The sequence below is a fragment of the Hypanus sabinus genome, chromosome 4 (genome assembly GCF_030144855.1).
Source record: "Hypanus sabinus isolate sHypSab1 chromosome 4, sHypSab1.hap1, whole genome shotgun sequence".
Classification (NCBI taxonomy): domain Eukaryota; kingdom Metazoa; phylum Chordata; class Chondrichthyes; order Myliobatiformes; family Dasyatidae; genus Hypanus; species Hypanus sabinus.
This window is the reverse complement of record NC_082709.1, coordinates 2,700,632-2,723,185: the sequence shown is the minus strand read 5'-3', so window position 1 is coordinate 2,723,185 and position 22,554 is coordinate 2,700,632. Positions and strand designations below refer to the sequence as shown.

The 22,554-nt window shown below is 43.3% G+C and overlaps 1 protein-coding gene across 16 annotated transcripts in view; it reads right to left on the bottom strand.

The window, feature by feature from the left end:
• The window catches only part of nckap5l (NCK-associated protein 5-like), a 954,759-nt gene that overhangs the window by 251,768 nt on the left and 680,437 nt on the right, over window positions 1-22,554 (bottom strand). For all 16 annotated transcript variants that reach the window (XR_009511536.1, XR_009511537.1, XR_009511538.1 and 13 more), the window contains 3 exons: window positions 11,966-12,034; window positions 6,308-6,346; window positions 4,985-5,104 (listed from right to left, as the gene is read on the bottom strand). Coding sequence is in view for 13 of the 16 variants with exons in the window: in XM_059966283.1 (XP_059822266.1) it covers window positions 4,985-5,104; window positions 6,308-6,346; window positions 11,966-12,034 (228 nt within the window). In the remaining 3 variants the exon portion in view is untranslated. The remainder of the gene's footprint in view (window positions 1-4,984; window positions 5,105-6,307; window positions 6,347-11,965; window positions 12,035-22,554) is intronic.

Here is a 22,554-nt window from a genome sequence, read left to right as displayed (position 1 = left end):
ATTGCACACTGTTCATAATATTTGTATAATATTTGACACTGAGTTCAGTTCTGACACAGAATCTCTGCTGAATCTACCATTGCCTAGCTGGCTCCATAATGTTGCCATATTCCACATTCCTGCTCATCTGCTATCTAAACTCTCATGTCCAGACCAAAGGCCTATAAGGCCATAAGACATGAGAGCTGAACTGGGTCGGTCTGCTCATCAAGATTGATTTATTACCCCTCTCAATCCCATTTTTTTGCCTTCTCCTCATAAATTAGAAGAATATAAGAAAAATATTGTCAGTACCATGCCATGTCCAACTGATAGGGTGCGATTGAAAATCTGTGCAGGTCAACTGGCTGGAGTGTTCAAGACATCTTCAACCTCTGACTGCTGCAGTAAGAGGCCCCACCTGCTTTAAAAAGGGTATCAAGTATATCGCTGTCCAAGAAGAGTAGAGAGCTGTCTTAACCACTATTGCCCAGTAGCACTCATATCTACTGTGACAAAGATCTTTAAGAGGTCAGTCAGGGCTAGAATTAACTCCTGTCAGAGTGGAAGTTGCAGTAAGGCAAGGGTTAAAGACAACATCCAGGCAAGGATATCTTGGGGCGGTAGTAGACATGGAACATCTTTGAAGTGAGACTTCCAGAGCCAACCTTACCCACTAAAGGGGTGACTGTAGCAGTGTGTACTTGGGTCAGATGAGTGAGGCCTCTGCAGTGAGACTTTCCCAAAAAGGTCTTCCTAAAACATAGCATCCCTTTTCAAAATAGGAGGTGCCAGAGACAGATGAAATAAGGAATAACAGAACCAGCTGACTAAGGAACGATTGCTTTACTAACTTCAAAATGTCATCGGCTGTCAGCTTGACGTTTCAATTGGTTTTTGAAACCTCTATTGTGACTGGTGATTGATCTTGAAAGTAAGGAATTTAAACATATGCAATTTACCGAATGATCCACATCCACAACTGATAAGCAAATTCTGTATAAAAACAGCAGTTTTCTGTTCAGTCCCAGAACCGTGTGGGTGACGGGGGACCATGCTGTTCCCCTTGTGCACAAGTAAATAAAAAGAACGTCTGGGACATAAGAGTGCGTGTGCTCTAAGTCCAGTTATTTTAGTTAATTATTTTATTATTGGTGATGACATGAACAAGAATTGGAGCAGAATGCAATCTCATTGGCTCTCCACTTGGCTTTGGAACACCTAGACTACAGCAAAAATAGTTAGGCTGATGTTTATCAATTACAGCTCAGTGTTCAACACCATCATCCTCATAGAACTAATCAACAAGCTTCAAAACCTGGCCCTCAGCATTCCCCCCTGCAAGAGGATTCCTGATTGGGAGATGACAGTGAATGTGGATTAGTGAAAGTATTGCTCTAGCTTTCTTTTAGGTGTATGGTAAGTATTAGTAAACTCACCCTTATGCCTTGCTAATCCATTGGCTGCACTGGATTTAACAATCCCTCTCCTCCTCCGTCATCATATTACTGGTTTACTATTGTGTCCTGGTTGATTATTCTCAGGTGTACGGGGTGGTGGGGGGGGGGAACAGACACAAACATAGTTTTACATGCCATCCATACAGATCAGCTCATCACATCGGTGTAGTGAGGCAGTACAAGGGAAAACAATAGCAGAATAAATATTATGTTACATTGCTTCCTACTGCCAATACCCTTATTATACAATAAAATATCAGAAACTTTTGAAACAACAAGCAAAGCACAACCAATAAAATTATTAAAATTACATTTATCCACTATAGCCACCTTTTTGCCTCAACTACATCACTGCTGTCAATGGCAACAGTGTTATTAATAATAACTGAGCTATCTTATCTGCTGAAATCTTGTCTAAAGAACTGAGTCTTGCTTAAGACACTGCGTAACTCCCTATACAATCATCACGTATCATGTGTGCAAGACAACCCTTGTGAGACAGATAAAGGGCAGGCTGACAAATGTGATCTGTCCATTAACAATTGAGATCTGTTTTAAATCTTGATTTTCAGTTTTTAATTATAAATCAGATATTGCTAAGTTTATCCCCCATGTTACACAATCTAACAACAATGAACATAAATAATATTTGGAAATTTTAGAATTTAGATCTCTCAACAGATTTAAAATGGTGATAGCCACCAGCCCAGATAAAAATGTTTGAAATGATATTGAGATGACCATTGGTGTCGCAAAACACTTCTATTCATCTTGGGTCTAGTTCAGTAAGGTACCAGCTATTATTAAGAACTGTTACACAGCCTTTGTTCTCAAGCTGAACAAACCAATTAAATTGAAAGCATTGATAATTGAGTTCAATGACCATTGCCTCTATACGGCATCCTGACAGGCTGTATCATGGTCTGTTGTGCTAACTCCAATGCACAGGGACACTTTGAGACTGACAGAGATGATATCATCCAGTTCTGTCATGGGTACAACTAATATCTTCGTTAAGCACACCAACAAGAAGCAATGTCTTAAGGAAAGTGACATCCATCATTAAGGACCCCAACCATTCAGACTGTGATGTACACAGTCAGAATGTATCAGGCAGGGTGTGGAACCTGAAGACCCACACTTCAAAGTACAACAGCAGCTTCTTCCCCACTGCCATCAGATTCTTGAACCAACTTGAAAGCACTAATTCTATATCAGGCCAGCATTTAGGAATTAGGCAAAATATATTGCATCTACAGTTCAGCAATACTGTGACCACTCTGATCAATTTTCACTAAAATGGACACTTTTTTGTTCTTTTTTTAACTTGTATAAATTGTGTGTAATTTATGTTTAATTTGTATCTTTAATGAACGCATTTATATGATTTGGGTAGATGGAGCTTGTCAGCCTGAGAAAGCAGTCCATCTAAGAGAGGGAAAACTCTGATTTCAAGCCTCCGCTGCCTTGCGGCCATACCCACTCATGGGAAAGGCTTCGGGAGGAAACCCTGAGGACAAATCCGGAGCTGGAGTCCCTACGGCAGTCCGATGTTGTCTTCAACCTCGCTCTGGCAACTCCTGTGATGACACCAGTGCCAAGCTGTATCGGCCCTTGCCCTTCCCCTGGACAACATCAGTGGCACGGAGAGGGGAGACTTGCAGCATGGGCAACTCTGCCGGTCTTCCATACAACCTTGCCCAGACCTGTGGCCTGGAGAAGACTTTCCAGGCACAGGTCCATGGTCTCGTGAGACTAATGGATGCCATACAAGTATTAGTAAGTATGGGCATACTATGTTGGCATTGGAAACATGGCAACAGCTGTGGGTTGTGTTGGGCTTTAATGTAAAACAACACATTTCACTGTATGTTTTGATGTTTCAATGTATATGTGACATATAAAACTAATTGAATCTTATCTAATCCAATCCGTGCTAGCAATCAACCTAGGTGCACCTCAGGGATGTATTCTTAGCCCAGTGATCTACTTTCTGCACTCCTGATTGTATGGCTAGGCACAGCTCAAATGCCATTTATAAATTTGCTGCTGACACCACTGTTGTTGGTAGAATCTCAGATAGCAGTGAAGTGGCATGCAGGAGTGATATAGATTTACTGTTTGAGTGGTGTGCAACAACAGCCTCAAAACTGATGGTAACCGCACCAGGAACGGAAGGTCAGGAAAACACACACTAATCCTCAATGAGAGATCAACAGTGGAAAGATTATGTGTTATAAACAGATTATCATTTAAACTGAATTTGCAAAAGTATATACAGGTAGCTATGGACATGCAGAACAGAAAGATCTAAAGGAACTCAACTGTTCAGATGACATTTATGAAGGGAAATGGACAGTTGATATTTTGGTTTGGGACCCTTCATCTGGACTGCTGTGTCACCTGTATTTATATTCATAGTCATCAATGCACATTTCACTCTCCACAGTTTCCCAAAAGATAGCTTAATCTGAAGTTTTCAACTGAGGTATGCTATTTATTACAGAAAATTAAACAAGGGTATGTCTTACCATGACTACAGAATTGTAAGTATGGTCACACATTCTAGTTTTTTTTAACACATTCAAATCACAAAATGCAATTAAAGAAGTTGATATTGAGACAAGTAGACATTACCAAACTTATTCATTCTCATACAGTGTTTCTAGAATAACACACTAGGGTTATACTTATAACATAAATTTCCCTTTTCTCCTTTAGTAATTTCCTCCACTGACAAACTATTTGAAAATCACAATAGAATCTGGAAAGTTTAATCAGGATATTTAATTTTTTTTGTATTTGATCTTTTGGCTGATCACTTGATTCTTTGCATAAATGTATTGCATCCAATTTAATAACATTGCGTACAAAGACTGTCACTGAAAGGATAAAAAACATTGAAAAAAGTCTTTGGATTGGATTGCCCTATGAATTAATGTGAAACATTTCATCATCATAAATTGTCATCTAATTCAATGCAGTTTGATATAGCCTTATGAAAGATAACTAATAATTAGTCATAGAAAAATACAGCACAGAAACAGGCCCTTCAGCCCATCTAGTCCATGCCAAACCATTTAAACTGCCTAGGCCCATCAGCCTGCATCAAGGCATAGCCATACCTGCTATCCAGACTTCTCTTAAACATTGAAATCAAGCTTGCAGGTACCACTTGTGCTGTCAGCTCTTTCCACACTTTCAGGAGTGAAAAAGTTTCCCCTCATGTTCTTCTTAAACATCTCACCTTTCAGCCTTAACCCATGACCCCTTGTTGAGGTCCACAACCTACCTCAGCAGAAAAAGCTTGCTAGCATTTACTCCATCAATACCCTTCATAACTTTTTATACCTCTATCAAATCTCTTCTAAATTTTCCAAATTCCAAGGAATAAAGTTCTAACCTATTCAATCTTTCCTTATAATTCAAGTCCTCCAGGCCAGGCAACATCCTTATAAATTTTCTCTGTATTCTTCCAACCTTATTCAGATCTTTTCTGTAAGCAGAATATTGACAGACAAAGGCACCAACATAAGTACACAGACCTGCAGAAGGGAGTCAGACGCCAGGCAAACTCTCTGCTGAAATAAAACGTTCAATGTGCGGTTCTGCTGTTCGAGGTCGAAGACCCTAGTGCGCAGTTTCAGGCACTCATCTCTTAAATCCTGTGAGTGCAAAATGTATTGTGATGAAGAATGACAGAAATATTACCAGAACTTGTGATTAATCATTTACACTTTTCAGCTGATCAATACTGAAGCATGAGAAGTGAAGACCAGTATTATTAAGTGTTTCATGTTTTTGCTACAACACATATTTGAATAATAATCTGTAACTTGAACCCTTTCACTTCTGATCCACAGCCTGAGCCTTTTTCTCCACAATGTAGTTTTCCTAGCTACTGTTTTACTTTATTAACAGGCTTCATCAAGGACAGTCTTACTTTTACAAAGAGGTTGTATCAGTCACACGATGTAATCAATATTAATACTAGCCATCATTATGAAGATTAAATATTAATAAAGTCTATTGCTTTGACAGGGATAACAGCAGAAACAGACAATTCTAAAATTGACTCTTGATTTGAATTAATCTAGAGAATTAAACCATCAACATGTTTATATTTGACAGAATAATTGCTACCTTCGTGTTCATTTAATTAAGATGACCTTCACAAAAAGACCAGTCATAGAAATATATAGTCCAGAAAAAAGTTTGTAATGACTAATTATTTCAAACCTGTAAAAAATATTGTACCACAAATGTCCTTGATTTTTATAGAAAATAAATTGATCTGTACATTTTAATTCCATTTTCCTTTCCCTCTTATTTAGTTTTACCTGATGCTAAATTATTGTTAGATAGTGATGTGAAATCAGTGTTGGATAGTGCTGTCAAATCAATGTTAGATACTGATTTCAAATCAGTGCTAGATAGTGATATTAAATCAGTGCTGGATACTTGAGTTCTGTGTCAACTTGTTCTCTCTCACTTGATGTCAATTCCTCTCTGAACAATTCTGACTAATATAAATGATCACACAAACCACCAGTGAATTGTAGTGTTGCCAATCCAGACTCCTGTGTATTTGAAGTGCAGGAACCTATTATTTGAAAGAATCTTGTTTCAATTCAAGATATGACAGTGTATGCTTTTGCTAGGGGGTGTTGTTGGGATAATCACGATCATGCAATGTCGAAGAAATATTGATTACAGCTTTTGTGATGTTCTCAAACCTCAGTTAAACTTTATATCTCAACATGCATGACTGATAAAATTACGAGCTACTCCTTGTGGATACAACAATTAATATTCTGTACACTGAGTATGTTGCAATATATACATGGGGAACAAGTGAAGAAGCTCACCTTCTGAGTAAGCAATGCCTGAACAACTTGATTAGCCACCTACAAAGAACACACAAAAAAGTTTTTAGCAATAATGTTATCACAGTGCCACAACCCCAATGCTAACTCCATTGAAAATTCATTTAATGGCATACAAACTCTTTTAATACACTTCAAACAGCTGTTTGCTTTTGAATAAATCCTTGCCATCAAAGCAGGCATTGCACTCTCTTCCTGGGATGAAGTTGAAATAGGGAATTCAAGATTAACTTAGTTATTCAGAGTAATTAAAAGTTAGAACTCCCTACCAGTGTTGCTTTTTCAAAGGAAAGCTGTGTTGGCACACAAGGGAAGTGAAAAGAAAAACCTGGTGCTGAAGTCGGGTGAAGAGGGTAGAGAATTGAGTACAGTACTTGTATATATCCACTGATCAGAGTGGCCCATCAATACAAATGCTCACAAACCTCCTGTCTGTCTCCTTTAGTTCTACTAATTCCATGCACAATAAACAAATTGTTTATTTTGATATTAACTTCTTGCCTTGTTTCCAGTTAAGGAATTTACCAGTTGGCAGTGGAAAGCAAATGAAGTTCTTACATATTTTTGAGATCTGTATTAAGACGTGGCAAATAAACACCAACTAGATTGTTCAGCTTCTGTTATACTCTGAACAGTAATCTGTAACTGGATGCCCTTTATATCTAACCCCACAATGGGCTATTGATCTCCAGGAAGCCTCCTGCATATTGTTCTTTTACTTCTTCATTGAACATCTTCTTACTATGGAAGAGGAGCTCAAATCAATCTGCATAATATAATCCATATCAGTATTAAAAATTATTATAAATAGATCACATTGATCAAGACATTGTTTGAACAGAAAGACCATGTACAAATTCAAAGCACAATAGGCCTAACAAATAAATCTAAAACTAAGCTACATAATTCTTGGTTGAAACTAGCCCACAGAATTATGACTCTAAATTTGATGTCTTCATTTGCTGTCTTCAGTTATATTCTGTTAATTGAGAATATCTTCTCCAAAAGGCTAAGATCATGGGAACATACACAATGGAATAGAACATGCAATGACTAATTATTTTAAATAGGCCAGCAAACATTGCTCTGCATATTTCATCAGTTTGTATACAAGAATACATAAATATCAACTTCTCCTTCCAGTAAAAAAACCCTTTCTGCCTCTCTTCCTCTATTCCTCACTCTAACCTCTTACCTCCTCTCAGCTGACTATCACTTCCCCCTGGGCCCTCTCCTCCCTCCATTTCTCCTATGGTTCTCTCTCCTTTCCTATCATTTTCCTTCCTCTCCAGCACTTTCATTTTCCCACCTACCTGGCTTCACTTATCACCTTCCCCTCCACCCATCTTTTTATTCTGGCACCTTCCCTTTTCCTTTAGAGTCCTGAGGAAGAGTCTCTGCCTGAAACTTTGACTGTTTACTCATTCTCAGAGACAGTGCCTGACCTGCTGAGTTCCTCCAACATTGTGTGTGTGTGTGTGTTGCTTCAGATATCGCACATCTGCAGACTTTCTCATGTTTATAATAGAAATAATTTGAATACCTTTCCACTTCTAGTTAATAATATTATCTTATACAAAAGCAGTATTAGATATGTGTGCTGATCGACATTATAATGTTCATTAGCTACATTATTAGCCAGTTGCTTCAGGCTTTGCACTAATATCCATTACTTATAGTGATCATCTCCGAGACTAGCTTGGAAAGATATAACAGACCAAACCAGGTTTCAAATTATTTTAACCACCCATCCAGACATGAAGGATCAGAGATCCATTTGAGAAATATCTGCACTCCAGTCAAATGAGCAGATTTATTTACGATTGCACTGATAAATTTACATATTAATTATGTTTCTAAGAAATTAGTAATTATGAAGAGAAAAAACGAATAGAAATGCAGAAACACCACCTTTACAGATACTTTCCTATCAGGTATTGAAACAAATTCAGATTGTATATTTATATAAAATGTTCCATTTGATTTCCGAGAATGTATACAGTATGGTTACTTAAGCTTGTTATAGTCGGGGTGGTAGTGGGGACAAGCACCCACTACCTAGTAAATGCTCCCAATGGCGTGCACCTCAAATAGCCTCTGACAACCAAATCCAGCTCCTGGCCTTCATGCTGCTAAGCCCAGCAGAAGCAACAGCACCCACCACCCACCAAGCAAGCAAGAGGAAACTCCCAGAGAACCTCCGATCTGCAGTCCAACAAAACAACTACATTCCCTGACCCAGCACTTCAACCTGCCTTGGGCGCTCTCTCTCCCTCACTTTTACAAGGGGCAGCGAGGTGTCAGTGAGAGGGGGACTAACAGATCGCTGTTTTGATGTTACTATCTAGAGTGGCGCTCATTCAAGCTTACCCAACCTGAAAACCAGCAGACTCTTCCCCCCACCACCAAGACAGAGAGTGCATTCACTCAGTTACGGAGGCCTCTGACGGCTGACCCGATGTTCTGATCTCCACACTGTTCCAGTTAATGACACCAGTGAGGATTCGAGTTGTCCATAGGGCCCATGGACCAGTATCAGGGTAATACTGATGCATGAGTAGCTGAAAATGTAAATATATCCCTATATTGTGCTGCAACTGCCCCATCTTCATCTTTCTCAAAGTTCAAAGTACATTCATTATTAAAGTACGTATACTACATACTACCACGTGCGATCTGTCTCCTTATAGGCAGCCACAAGGACGTCCCTTATAGGAATATATTTACACAGGTGGCTGAGACAGAGACCTATTCAAAGTACATTTATTATCAAAGTACATATACTATACACAACCTTGAGATTTGTCTCCTTACAGGCAGCCACAAGACAGAGAAACCCAACAGAACCCATTAAAAGAAGAAGACCATCAAACCCCCAATGTGGAAAAAAAAGAAAAATCACTCAAACAATAAAAAGTAAGCTAAAAACATTGAGAAACAAAGTTCACAAAAGTAAGTCCACAGCCACAAAGCTAGTCACCACTGCAGTCAGTCCAGGAGCCTCTTAGTTACAGGTCACAGCCTCAGCTCAGCGCAGAGATTAGTAAACATCATCAAGCAGAGAGCTGAACACCAGCTCACCCCTCGCTTCTAGTCTCAACACCCTAACCTTTTCAATCTGGCTCGATGCTTGTATAAATCAAACATCAGTTCATTCCTCATGCTTGGGTCCAGGTCCTGCAGCCTCGACTCTGCCTTGCCCCAGCTTGCCTCACCTCTGCTTTGAATAGGCCCCAAGCCTGCTCCACCAATGGCCAAACATTGGCTTATTCCTCACACTTGGACTCAGGCCACACACCGCAACACAACTGTTCTGCACCTTCGAGACCTCAGTTCACACCCCCAATATGCCTGGTTGCACTGGCAGTTCAAAAGCTCAACTCCAGTTTATGGGCTATTGAATGCAGTGACTGTATCTGATAAAAAGTGTAACTAATACAGAAGGTAGTAGTTTAGATTGCTGCCAGGAAGTTGTCACTGTCTCTGAGGATCTAACCTGGCCCCAACATATCGATGTAGTTCTTTATAGAACTTTGTAGTTCTTTATAGAAGGGAAGACAGCGGCTATACTTTATTAAGAGTTTGAAGAGATTTGGCATGTCAACAAATATACTCAAAAAGAGCTATAGTTGTACCATGGAGAGCATTCTGACAGGCTGCATCACTGTCTGGTATGGTGGAGGGGTGGGGGGGGGGTGGGGTTACTGCACAGGACCAAAAGAAGCTGCAGAAGGTTGTAAATCTAGTCAGGGAGCTTTTTTAGGGATTTAAAGGGAGCAGATAGGGAGCAGTGTCTCAGAAAGGCAGCGTCCATTATTAAGGACCTCCAGAATCCAGGGCATGCCCTTTTCTCACTGTTACCATCAGGTAGGAGGTACAGAAACCTGAAGGCACACACTCAGCGATTCAGGAACAGCTTTTTCCCTTTTGCTATCTGATTCCTAAATGAATATTGAATCTTTGAACAGTACCTCACTTTTTAAAAAGTATACAGTATTTCTGTTTTTGCACGTTTGTTTTAATCTATTCAATATATGTAATTGATTTACTTGTTTATTTATTATATTTTATTTTATTTATTAACATTATTTTTTCTCTGCTAGATTATGTATTGCATTGAACTGCTGCTGCCAAGTTAACAAATTTCACGTCACATGTCAGTGATAATAAACCTGATTCTGATTCTGCAATCAGATTCTTATCAGATCTTACCATTAATAACTTACTGTTATTAGATGTCATTAGATGTCATTGTCATTAGATGAAAAACAAAGGTATAACAGGTCCCATAATAAGCAAAGTTAGTAATCCAATTCTATCATTTAATACCATAAACAGTAAGTTATTAATGGTAAACACGAGAGATTCTACTGATCCTGGAGACTCAGAGCAACACACACAAGCTGCTACAGGAACTCAGCAGGTCAGGCAGCATGTATGGAAAGGAATAAACAATGTTTCCGGCTGAGACCCTTCTTCAGGTCTGAAATGCAAGGGGAAGGGCACCAGAATAAAAAAAATGAGGAATGTGAGGAGGGGAAGGTGATAGGTGAAGCCAGGTGGGTGAGAAAGGTCAAGCGCTGGAGAAGGAGGAATCTGACAGGAGAGGAGAGTGGACAACGGGAGAAAGGGAAGGAGAAGGTGATAGGCAGGTGAGAAGAGTGGGGAATGGATGAACAGGGGATGGGGAGGAGAAAATAAACAGAAGGAGAAATCAGTATTCTTACCATCAGGTTGGAGGCTACCAAGACGGAATTTAAGGTCTTGGGTTGCTCCTCCACCCTGAGGACGGCTTCATCTTGGCACAAGAGGAGGTCATGAAACAAACAACATGTTGAAGTGGGAATGGAAAGAGGAATTAAAATGTTTGGCTAGGAGAAGTTCCACTTTTGGCAGATGGAGCAGAGGTGCTCAACAAAACGGTTCCCCAATTTACGAGTTCCCAAATGTAGAAGAGGTCACATTGGGAGCACCAGACACAACTCAGTAGGTTCACCAGTGAAGAGTTGCCTCAGATGGAGAACTTTGTGGGGCTCTGATTGGAGGTGACGGAGGAGGTGAATGGGCTGGTGCAGCATTTTGTCTGCTTGTAGGGATAAGGGACAGGAGAGAGGTTAGTGGGGAGGGCCGGATGTACTAATGGCATCTTTAAATATGTCAGAAACTACAATGAAACAAGAATGGCTTTGCAAGAGAAAACTAATGATATGGGGGGGGGGATACTTATACAGTACATTGTATAATCACAACAAATTAGACAAGTTAATTCATGATTAAAGACATTAATTTCAGTAAAGCCACACATAAAGCATCAGCTGGAGTAAAGTTCAAAGTAAATTTATTTTCATAGTACATATACATCACCATATACAACACAGAGATTAACTTTCTTCTGGGCATACTCAATAAAACTATAGGGTAATGAAAGTTTGCACACACACACACACACACACACACACACACACACACACACACACACACACACACACACACACACACACACACACACACACACACACACACACACACACACACACACACACACACCTAATTAAAAATATTTTGACTGTGGTCTGCAAATCTCCAAAAGTAAAAAGATGATAGAAATGAAATGATCTCAGAACACTCTGTAATTCCCACCTCATCAAGACAGCGTTCATATTGTTCTCGTTGATGTTCATTTTCTAGCGCCAATGCTGAGTTTTCTGCCTGAAATTAAAACAAAAAGTATCTTTACAAGGTGAGACTTTTTTCTCAAAGTACTAATCTGACAACGCATTGGCATAGTTAAACTGCACGTACTATAAATGCAAAATATCCCAAACGCAATACAGGGAAACACATTATGTGCGTGTTTAGCTAACAAACATCTGCCACCTTACGATGCAAAACTTTTCCCTCTCAGCTTTTGTCTAGCAGTTGAAGAATGAATATGACTTAATTGTGACTCAATCTAAGAACCTTGCTTCTCATGATGTAGTCAAGTCTCACATCTGATCACCTCCAGAATGTATTTGTACTGGCATCTGATGTCAGAATGGCTCATTATTGTTTATTGGCAACAGTCACTTTGATTGACAGTGCAGGAAACAAGTTATGTCCCTTCTGCATATAGAAATAGTGGTTCTCCTGCCATTTGTGCCATGTTATACACCAATGTAGACGAGAGTCAATGAATAATAAAGAGAAACATGCTTAATTATCAAACATTATGGCTTGCTATTTTACCAACAAATGCAAAAAAGATTTAAAAATGCATGAATATAAGTAGTGACACCATATATACAATGACATGATTTATTAAGAACCATTCATCAACCTAGTAATAAAATGGAATTACCCAGATTTGAATTCTCAACTGGCTTCACATAGCTTGTAGCTAACACACTGGACAATCCTGTTCTCTCACACTGCCATTAAATCACTATTTATAATCATGAATACATCTTTAATCTCTTTTGGAAAATTTGTACAGTAACATATACTCAAATTTGGTTTATCACGGAGCTGCAGCATAAAGAGGATGTTAATGACAAAAACCTTCACTTTGCAATGAAAGACCAATTGTAAGATCAAAATTGTCAAAAGTGCCAGATTAACATGAAATTACTTTGAAAATCATCCATGCACCTAATACAAAAATCTTCAGCTTTAGTCAATGGAATTACAAAGGATTGACTTAAAATTTATTTCTTGTGAAATTTAGAATACTTGTTTTAAATGCATCTTGATGGAACAGGTCAGGTGAACATAGATCAAATCATAGACCAAACACTCATTATCAGACAATACGTTAAGTCCTTCAAAATTCTCCATTGAAGATCAACTGCAAGAAATTTCCATATTGAATTCCAACATGTGGATCAGATCTTTCAAAAACCTCTGCAGTTCAAGATAAAGTAGAAGCTCGTATTCAAACTGAAAATACCTGCATCAGTTATTATCAAGAAAGAAAAGCAGAATTCAATTTGCAGTGTCTTCAATATTCCAATGAATAAAACTTTAAATGAAATTAGGAACTTACATCTTGTACACCTGAACAAAAGAAAAGACAGAAATAAAGAGTTTTAGAATTGTGAGCAAATATGGAAACACTTAACTGTCCAGATTGATAAATATTTCAAATATTTGAATTGAAGTAGCAATATCTGAAAAGTATGGTAACATTTCCATGCATTACCACCTGCGACACTGCTACTACCTAATCTCATCTGTTACCAAAACCATTCTAATAAAGTTTTTTATTTCTACCCTGGACTATGTCACGATGTTTCGGTCATGTTGTGGCGACCCATTTCCTGGCGCATCCGAACTGACTCACAATTAGATAGCCTACGGGGGTTTGCGAGCACAGAGCTTTGGAGCCTCTGCGCCATGGGGGGCCGGTTGAGGGAGGCTCAAAAGTGAGGCTGAAGTTTTGGAATAAAGTTTTTTCCTTCGACTGCAGTTACCGACTCCTTGTCGTAATTTTAGCGCTGCGTGTAGCACACCGTTACAATTGGTGACCCCGACGGTCCAAACGATTTTTGAACCAGAAATGACCGACGCCGCCTCTGTTCATGCGGTTTCGTTGAAACTGCCGGGTTTCTGGACACAGCGCCCGGACCTATGGTTCCAGCAAGCCGAAGCCCAATTCCACGTTCGCCAGATCACCTCAGCAGACACCCGCTACTACTACGTGGTGAGCTCCGTCGACCAGGACACAGCGGCCCAGGTCGCAGAGTTCGTACAGTCGCCCCTGGCAGACGGCAAGTACACGGAATTCAAAGCCCTGCTCCTCAGGACTTTCGGACTCTCACGGCGCGAGCGGGCTGCCCGTTTACTGCACCTGGATGGCTTGGGCGACAGACCTCCATCGGCTTTAATGAATGAGATGTTGTCTCTGGCCGACGGACACACATGCCTCATGTTTGAGCAGGCATTCCTGGAGCAGCTGCCCGAGGACATACGCCTGCTGCTATCCGACGCGGAAGTGACCCCCGGAAGGTGGCAGCCCGGGCGGACTTGCTGTGGAACGCCAAAAAGGTGAGCGGGGCGTCCATCGCACAGATCTCCCAGCCACGCTCCCGGCAGCAAATCAGTCCAGGCCCGGCCGCTGAGCCCGCCAACCCCCGGCCCAATGAACACTGGTGCTTCTACCACCAGCGATGGGGCGCAGAAGCCCGCCGTTGTCGCCCGCCCTGCAAGTTTCCGGGAAACGCCAGGGCCAGCCGCCGCTGATGGCTATGGCGGCTGGCCATCGGGATAGCCTCCTGTATGTGTGGGATAGAAGGTCGGGACGCCGGTTTTTGGTCGATACTGGGGCTGAGATCAGCGTTTTACCTCCGACGAGTTACGACACCCGCAGCAGGGCACCGGGTCCCCCCCTGAAGGCCGTGAATGGCAGCATAGTAAGGACCTATGGCATCCGTCAGGTGCAGCTACAGTTCGGCTCCAGCCAGTTCATGTGGGACTTCACACTGGCCGCCGTAGCCCAACCGCTTCTGGGTGCGGATTTTTTGCGGGCTCACAGCCTACTGGTTGACCTGCCCAGGAAGAGACTGGTACACGCCAAGACCTTTCAGACGTTCTCCCTGGGTGCAGCCCAGTTGCCAGCCCCTCACCTCGGCTCCATCACGCTATCCGACAACGACTTCACCAGGGTCCTGGCGGAGTTCCCATCGGTTCTGGCACCGCAGTTCACAGCGGCCATGCCCAGGCACGGCGTACAGCACCACATCCTGACCCAGGGACCACCCCTCCACACCCGCGCTCGGCGGCTTCCCCCGGACAAGCTCCGACTGGCGAAGGAGGAGTTCCAGAGGATGGAGGAATTGGGGATCATCCGGCGGTCCGACAGCCCATGGGCCTCCCCCCTGCACATGGTGCCCAAAGCGATGGGGGGCTGGAGACCGTGCGGCGACTACCGCAGGCTGAACGAGGCTACCACACCGGACCGCTACCCTGTGCCGCACATTCAGGACTTTGCAGCAAACCTGCACGGCGTACGGATCTTCTCCAAGGTAGACCTCGTCCGAGGGTACCATCAAATCCCGATGCATCCTGACGACGTCCCCAAAACGGCTCTCATCACCCCGTTTGGCCTTTTCGAGTTCCTCCGCATGCCGTTCGGCCTGAAGAATGCCGCACAGACGTTCCAGCGGTTAATGGACGCGGTGGGACGGGACCTGGACTTCGCGTTCATCTATTTGGATGACATCCTCATAGCCAGCGGCAGTCGTCAGGAGCATCTGTCCCACCTCCGTCAACTCTGCGCCCGACTGAGTGAGTACGGTCTTACAATCAACCCTGCTAAATGCCAGTTCGGACTCGATACCATTGACTTCCTGGGCCACAGGATTACTAAAGACGGGGCAACCCCTCTGCCCGCTAAGGTAGATGCGGTCCGCCTCTTTCCCCGACCCACCACGATCAAAGGCCTTCAGGAATTCGTAGGTATGGTCAATTTCTACCGCCGCTTCCTCCCTTCAGCTGCCCGGATCATGCGCCCCCTGTTCGCCCTGATGTCGGGTCCGAGCAAGGACATTACCTGGGACGAGGAGTCCGCCGCCGCTTTCGTTCAAACGAAGGAAGCTTTGGCGGATGCCGCAATGCTAGTACATCCCAGAATGGACGCCCCTACTGCCCTCACAGTGGATGCATCAAACACGGCAGTCGGTGGGGTGCTGGAGCAGCTCATCGCAGGTCGCTGGCAACCCCTGGCGCTTTTCAGCAAACACCTGCGACCACCCGAGCTCAAGTACAGTGCTTTCGACCGGGAACTGTTGGCGCTCTACCTGGCAATCCGGCATTTCAGGTACTTCCTAGAAGGTCGGCCCTTCACCGCGTTCACGGACCACAAACCGCTTACCTTTGCGTTTACGAAAGCGTCCGACCCCTGGTTGTCCCGCCAGCAACGCCACCTGTCCTACATCTCTGAATACACGACGGATGTCCGGCACGTCTCGGGTAAGGACAATGTCGTGGCAGATGCGCTCTCTCGCCCTACCGTTCATGCCCTTTCCCAAGGGGTAGACTTTGAGGCGCTGGCAGAGGCGCAGCAGGCGGATGAGGAGATTCCGAGTTACAGAACCGCAGTCTCCGGTTTGCAGCTCCAGGACCTCCCCGTAGGCCCAGGTGAGAGGACCCTACTCTGTGACGTCGCCACCGGCCAGCCCTGTCCAGTCTTCCCGACAGCATGGCAGCGCCGCGTTTTCGACTCCATTCATAACTTGGCACATCCCTCCATCCGGACAACTATCCGGATGGTTTCCAGCAGGTTCGTTTGGCACGGACTCCGCAAACAGGTCAGTGAATGGGCCAAAGCGTGCATGCACTGCCAGACGGCCAAGGTGCAGCGGCACACCAAAGCCCCACCGCAGCAGTTCCATCCCGCCCACCGGCGTTTTGACCACATTCATGTGGATATCGTGGGCCCCCTGCCAGTGTCGCGCAGAGTGCGGCACCTCCTGACTATCGTGGACGGGTTCACAAGATGGCCAGAGGCGGTCCCGCTCACCGACACCACCTCCGAATCTTGCGCCCGAGCCCTGATCGCCACCTGGATATCTCGCTTTGGTGTACCAGCCCACATTACCTCCGACAGAGGCGCCCAGTTCACCTCCAGCCTGTGGTCAGCTATGGCCAGCCTTTTGGGGACTCAGCTGCACCACACAACTGCCTACCACCCACAGTCGAACGGGCTAGTGGAGCGTTTCCACTGTCACCTGAAGTTTGCCCTCATGGCCCGCCTGCGAGGAGCCAACTGGGCGGACGAGCTTCCCTGGGTCCTACTCGGCATCCGCACAGCGCCCAAGGACGACCTGCACGCCTCGTCGGCCGAGTTGGTATACGGCGAGCCCCTGGTCGTCCCCGGGGAGTTCCTACCAGCCCCAAGGGGGCAAGAGGAAGAACCCGCAGCAGTCCTGGGCAGACTACGCGAGAAGCTCGGTAACCTGGCCCCCATACCCACTTCACAGCACGGGCGGCACCCGACCTGCATACCCAAAGACCTACAGAACTGTAAGTTTGTGTTTGTACGAAGGGGCGGGCATCGGCCGCCGCTGCAGCGGCCATATGAGGGGCCGTTTATGGTGCTCCGGAACAACGGGTCCACGTTCGTGCTGGACGTTGGGGGGAAAGAGGAGGTTTTCACGGTGGACCGCCTCAAACCGGCCCATGTGGACCTGGCGCAACCGGCCGAGTTTCCGGCGCTTCGGCGCAGAAGCCGACCTCCCAAGCAGGTTCTGGCCCAGACTGTGGACATTGGGGGGTGTATCGCCGGTTCTGGGGGGGGGGGGGTTATGTGGCGACCCATTTCCTGGCACATCCGAACCGACTCACAATTAGATAGCCTACGGGGGTTTGCGAGCACAGAGCTTTGGAGCCTCTGCGCCATGGGGGGCCAGTTGAGGGAGGCTTAAAAGTGAGGCTGAAGTTTTCGAATAAAGTTTTTTCCTTCGACTGCAGTTACCGACTCCTTGTCGTAATTTTAGCGCTGCGTGTAGCACACCGCTACAATGTTGCCATTGTTCTATAGTACTGTGTAAAAGTCTTATGCACCACAGCTATATATATGTGCCTATGACTTAAAAAACAGCATTGTAATCTCCTTAAGTATCATCATCATCACATGCTGTGTTGTAACATGAGCAATCATGGTCTATCTGGAAGTAAAAGGCTATTAAATATTTTGCTGTCCAAGAACTGAATTGCAATCACCATGATCGGTGATTTTCAGTGGTTCACTTTAAATGTTGTTTGGTGGATCGAGGTATCCCCTGCTCTCCATACTCCACTCCAACATGAGTTACCCATACTCCTCAATGCTTTCCTGCTGTCCTTTCCAGAATTCCATTGTCCTAACTGTCGGAGCTGGAGCTTCTGTTGGTGGTGATTTTTTTTTTTGGAAATCCTCTTGCCTAATTTATTTCCTCTATTTTCTCGATAAAGACGCACTTTAAAAGCTGTCTCTTTGATCACATTTCTGGTTACCCACCTTGACATTGACTTATGTAACTCAGCGTCATTTCTCATTTGATAATGCTCCTATGAAGAATGCCGGGATGCTTTTCTTCATTAAAGGCACAATGCAAATTGAATTAATAGTTTTTGTTGTTCCCTCATATGATTCTGTGGTGTGCTTCTTTATAGCTCCCAGTAGGACTTTTACTTTGAGTAGGATGAAATCTCATTTAATGTATGGTGAAACCTCATTCCAAGCAGCCAAGTTAGAGAACAAAAGCTTAAACCTGCCAGATTTGCTGAATTGCTTTACATCAATGTAACTCCTTTACGATAGTAGGTCTGGTACCTTTTGCTCTAAACTAGACATAAATTCACCACATTCAGGATATAAAACTGCACAATGCTTTTGAAAAAAAAAACGAGTTAGTTCATGCAAAGCCGAATGGGGAATATTCTGGTCATGATCAAATTTATTCTCATATGTGAATCAAAAACATGTTTCTTGCTGTCTGGATTTCAAAATTAAAATTATGATATTTTTATGAATGGGCCCTACAGTTATCCATCTTCTATTGGTCTACATGGATTAAAGCATAAGACCATAAGATAAAGGAGCAGGATGAGGTCATTTGGCCCAATGAGCCCGCTCCGCCATTTCATCGTGGTTGATCCAATTTTCCTCAGACCCCAATCTCCTGCTTTCTCCCCGCATCGCTTCATGGCCTGACCAATCAGGAATCTATCAACCACTGTCTCAAATATACATAAAAATTCGGTCTCAGTGGTAAAGAATTCCACAGATTAACCACTCTCTGCCTGAAGAAATTTCTCATCAACTCTATCTTAAAAGGATACCACTCCATTCTGAGGCTGTGTCCTGTGGTCTTAGACTCTCCCACCACAGAAAACATTCCCTCCACATCCATTCTATCAAGACCTTTCACGATCTATTAAATAGGTTTTAATGAGGTCACCCCTCATTCTTTTGTACACTAGTAAATACAAGCCCACAGCCAACAAATGCTCTTTGTTTTACATGTCATTCAATCCTGGAATCCTTTGTGTGAATATCCTTTGAACACCCTCTAGTTTCAGCACATCCTTTCAAAGCTAACGAGCCCAAAACTGCTGAGAATACTCCAAGTGAGGCCTCACCAGTGCTTTATAAACTTTCAACATTACATCCTTGCTTTTATATTCCAGCCTTCTTGAAAAGAATGCTAACATTGCATTTGCCTTCCTCACCACACACTCAACCTGTAAATTATCCTTTAGGGAACAGTGCACAAGGTTCCCAAGTCCCTCTGAACCTCAGTTTTTGTATATTATCTCCATTTAGAAAATAGTCAACCCTTTCATTTCTTCTATCAAAGTGCACAACCATATATTTTCTAGCCCTGTATTCCATCTGCCAGTTCTTTGCCCATTCTCCGAATCTGTCTCAGTCTTTCTGTAGCCTCTCTACTTCCTCAAAACTACCTGCCCCTTCAACTATCCTCATATCATCTGCAAACTTTGAAACAAAGCCATCTATTCCATCATGTAAATCCTTCACATATAAAGTAAAATGTTTTGGTCCCAAAACAGATCCCCGTGAAATACCACTAAACACCAGCAGCCAAACAGAAAAGGCTTCCCTTATTTCCACTCTTGGAATCCTGGAAATCAGCTACTGCTTTATCCATGCCAGAATCTTTCCTGTAATACCATGGACTCATAGCTTGTTAAGCAGCCTCATGTGTGGCACCTTGTCAAAGGCCTTCTGAAAGTCCAAGTGCACAACATCAACTGATTCTTCTTTGTCTATCCTGCAAGTTCTTTCTTCAAAGAATACAACAGATTTATCAGGCAAGATCGTTCCTTGAGGAAACCTTGCAGACTACTGCCTATTTTATCATGTGCCTCCAAGTACCCTGTGATCTCATCTTTAATAATCGACACCAACTACTAATTGGCCTATATTTTCCTATCTTCTGTTTCTACCGTCTTGAAGAGTGGAGTGATATTTACATTTTCCAGTCAACCAGAACCATTCCAGAATCTAGTGATTCTTGAAAGATCATTATTGATACCTTCACAATCTCTTCAGCTACCCATTTTAGAACGCTGGAATGTACACCATTTGGTCCAGGCAACTTACCTACCTTCAAGCTTTCGGTTTCTAGCTATGGTAACTTCACACACTTCATGACCCCTGACACCAGGACCTTCCATCATACTGCTAGTGACTTCTACAGTGAAGACTGATGTAAAATACTTACTCAACTTATCCACCATTTCCTTTTTCCTCTACTACTACCTCTCCAGCATTGTTTTCCAGCAGTCTGATATCCACTCTTGCTTCTCTTTTACACGTTATGTATCTGAAGAAACCTTTGGTAAACTCATGGATATTATTAGAACCACAGAACATTACAGCACAGAAACAGGCTTTTTGGCCCTTCTTGACTGTTTTTCTGCCTAGTCCCACTGACCTGCACCTGGATCATATCCCTCCATACACCTCTCATTCATGTACCTGTCCAAATTTTTCTTAAATATTAAAAGTGAGCCCACATTTACAACTTCATCTGGCAGCTCATTCCACACTCCCATTGTTGTTGAGCTTACTTTCATATTTTATCTTTGCTTTCTTATTGACTTATTTGTTGCTTTCCATTGGATTTTAAAAGCTTCTAATCCTCTAATTTCACACTAATTTTTACTTTATTATGTGCTGGCTTTTGCTCTATTATATGCTGGTTTTATGTTGGCTTTGCTTTTTTTGTTAGCCACAGTTGTGTCATCTTTCCTTTAGAATACTTCCTCCTCTTAGAGATGTACATATCCTGTGCTTTCCAAACTGTTTCCAGATATTCCAGCCATTGCTTCTCTGCTGTCATCCTTGCCAGTGTTCTTTTCCAATCTAGCCAACTCCTCTCTCATGTCTCTGTAATTCCCTTTACTCCACTGTAACACTGATACATCTGGCTTTAGCTTCTCCTTCTCAAATTTCAGGGTGAATTCTATCATATTATGATTACTTGCCCCTAAAGGATTTTTTTATCCTTAAACTCTCTAATCAATTCTGGTTCATTGCACAACCCTCAATCCAGAATAGCTGATCCTCCAGTGAGTTCAACCACGAGCTGCTCTAAAAAGCCACCTTATAGGCACTGTAGAAATTCCCCCTCCTGGAATCATACATCAATCTGATGTTTCCAATCTACCTGCATATTGAAGTCCCCCGTGACTATTGTAACATTACTCTTTTGGCACGAATTTTCTATCTCCTGTTGTAATTTGTAGGCCATATCCTTACTACTGTTTGGGGATCTATGTACAGCTTCCATCAGATTCTCTTTACTCTTGCAGTTCCTTAGCTGAGTCCACAATGATTCAACACATTCTGACCTGATGTCACCTCTTTCTAATGATCTGATTTCATTTTAGACTTTACAGGCGTTCCAAGATATCCTGGAAGACATCTGGATCACTGAGGAGATGCCTGATGGCTTCCGCAATGCCCTCATCATGGCTCTCTACAAAAACAAGGGAAGCAAATCAGACTGCGGAAACTACAGGGGTATCTCACTGCTGTCCATCGCAGGCAAGATTTTTGCCCACATTCTCCTGAACAGACTTGTCACTGTCTAAGAAAGGAACCTCCCGGAGGCACAGTGTGGCTTTTGGCCAGAACAGAGTACAGTAGACATGATATTTGCAGTGAGGCAAGTCTGGGAGAAGTGCATCGAGCAGAACAAGCCCTTTTACTCTGTTTCCCTTGACCTGACAAAGACATTTGACACTGTAAACAGGGAGGCTGTCTGGATCATCCCGAGATGTTACAGATGCCTGAAGAAATTTGTGAAGATGATTCAGCTGCTCCACGACAGAACGACAGGACAGGTCCTTTGCAGTGATGATACGTCAGCTGCATTTGCCATTTCCAATGGGGTAAAGCAGGGCTGTGTACGAGCCCCAGTCCTGTTCAACCTGTTCCTCACTTGTATGTTGTCACATGCTGTTCAAGGTCTGAAGGAGGGAGCGTACATCAGGTACTGATTGGACAGCTCTCTCTTTGAGCTTCACCGCTTGAACGCTCGGACGAAGTGCCTCCATGCAGTCATTAAAGAAACTCTCCTTGCTGATGACTGTACGCTCCTGGCACACAAAGACAGTGATCTACAGTTAATGCTGAACAAATTCTCAGACGCTGCTACGTCCTTTGGCCTGACTATCAGTCTGAACAAGACTGAAGTACTTCACCAGCCCGTGCCAAACACCACCCCCATAGAACCAAA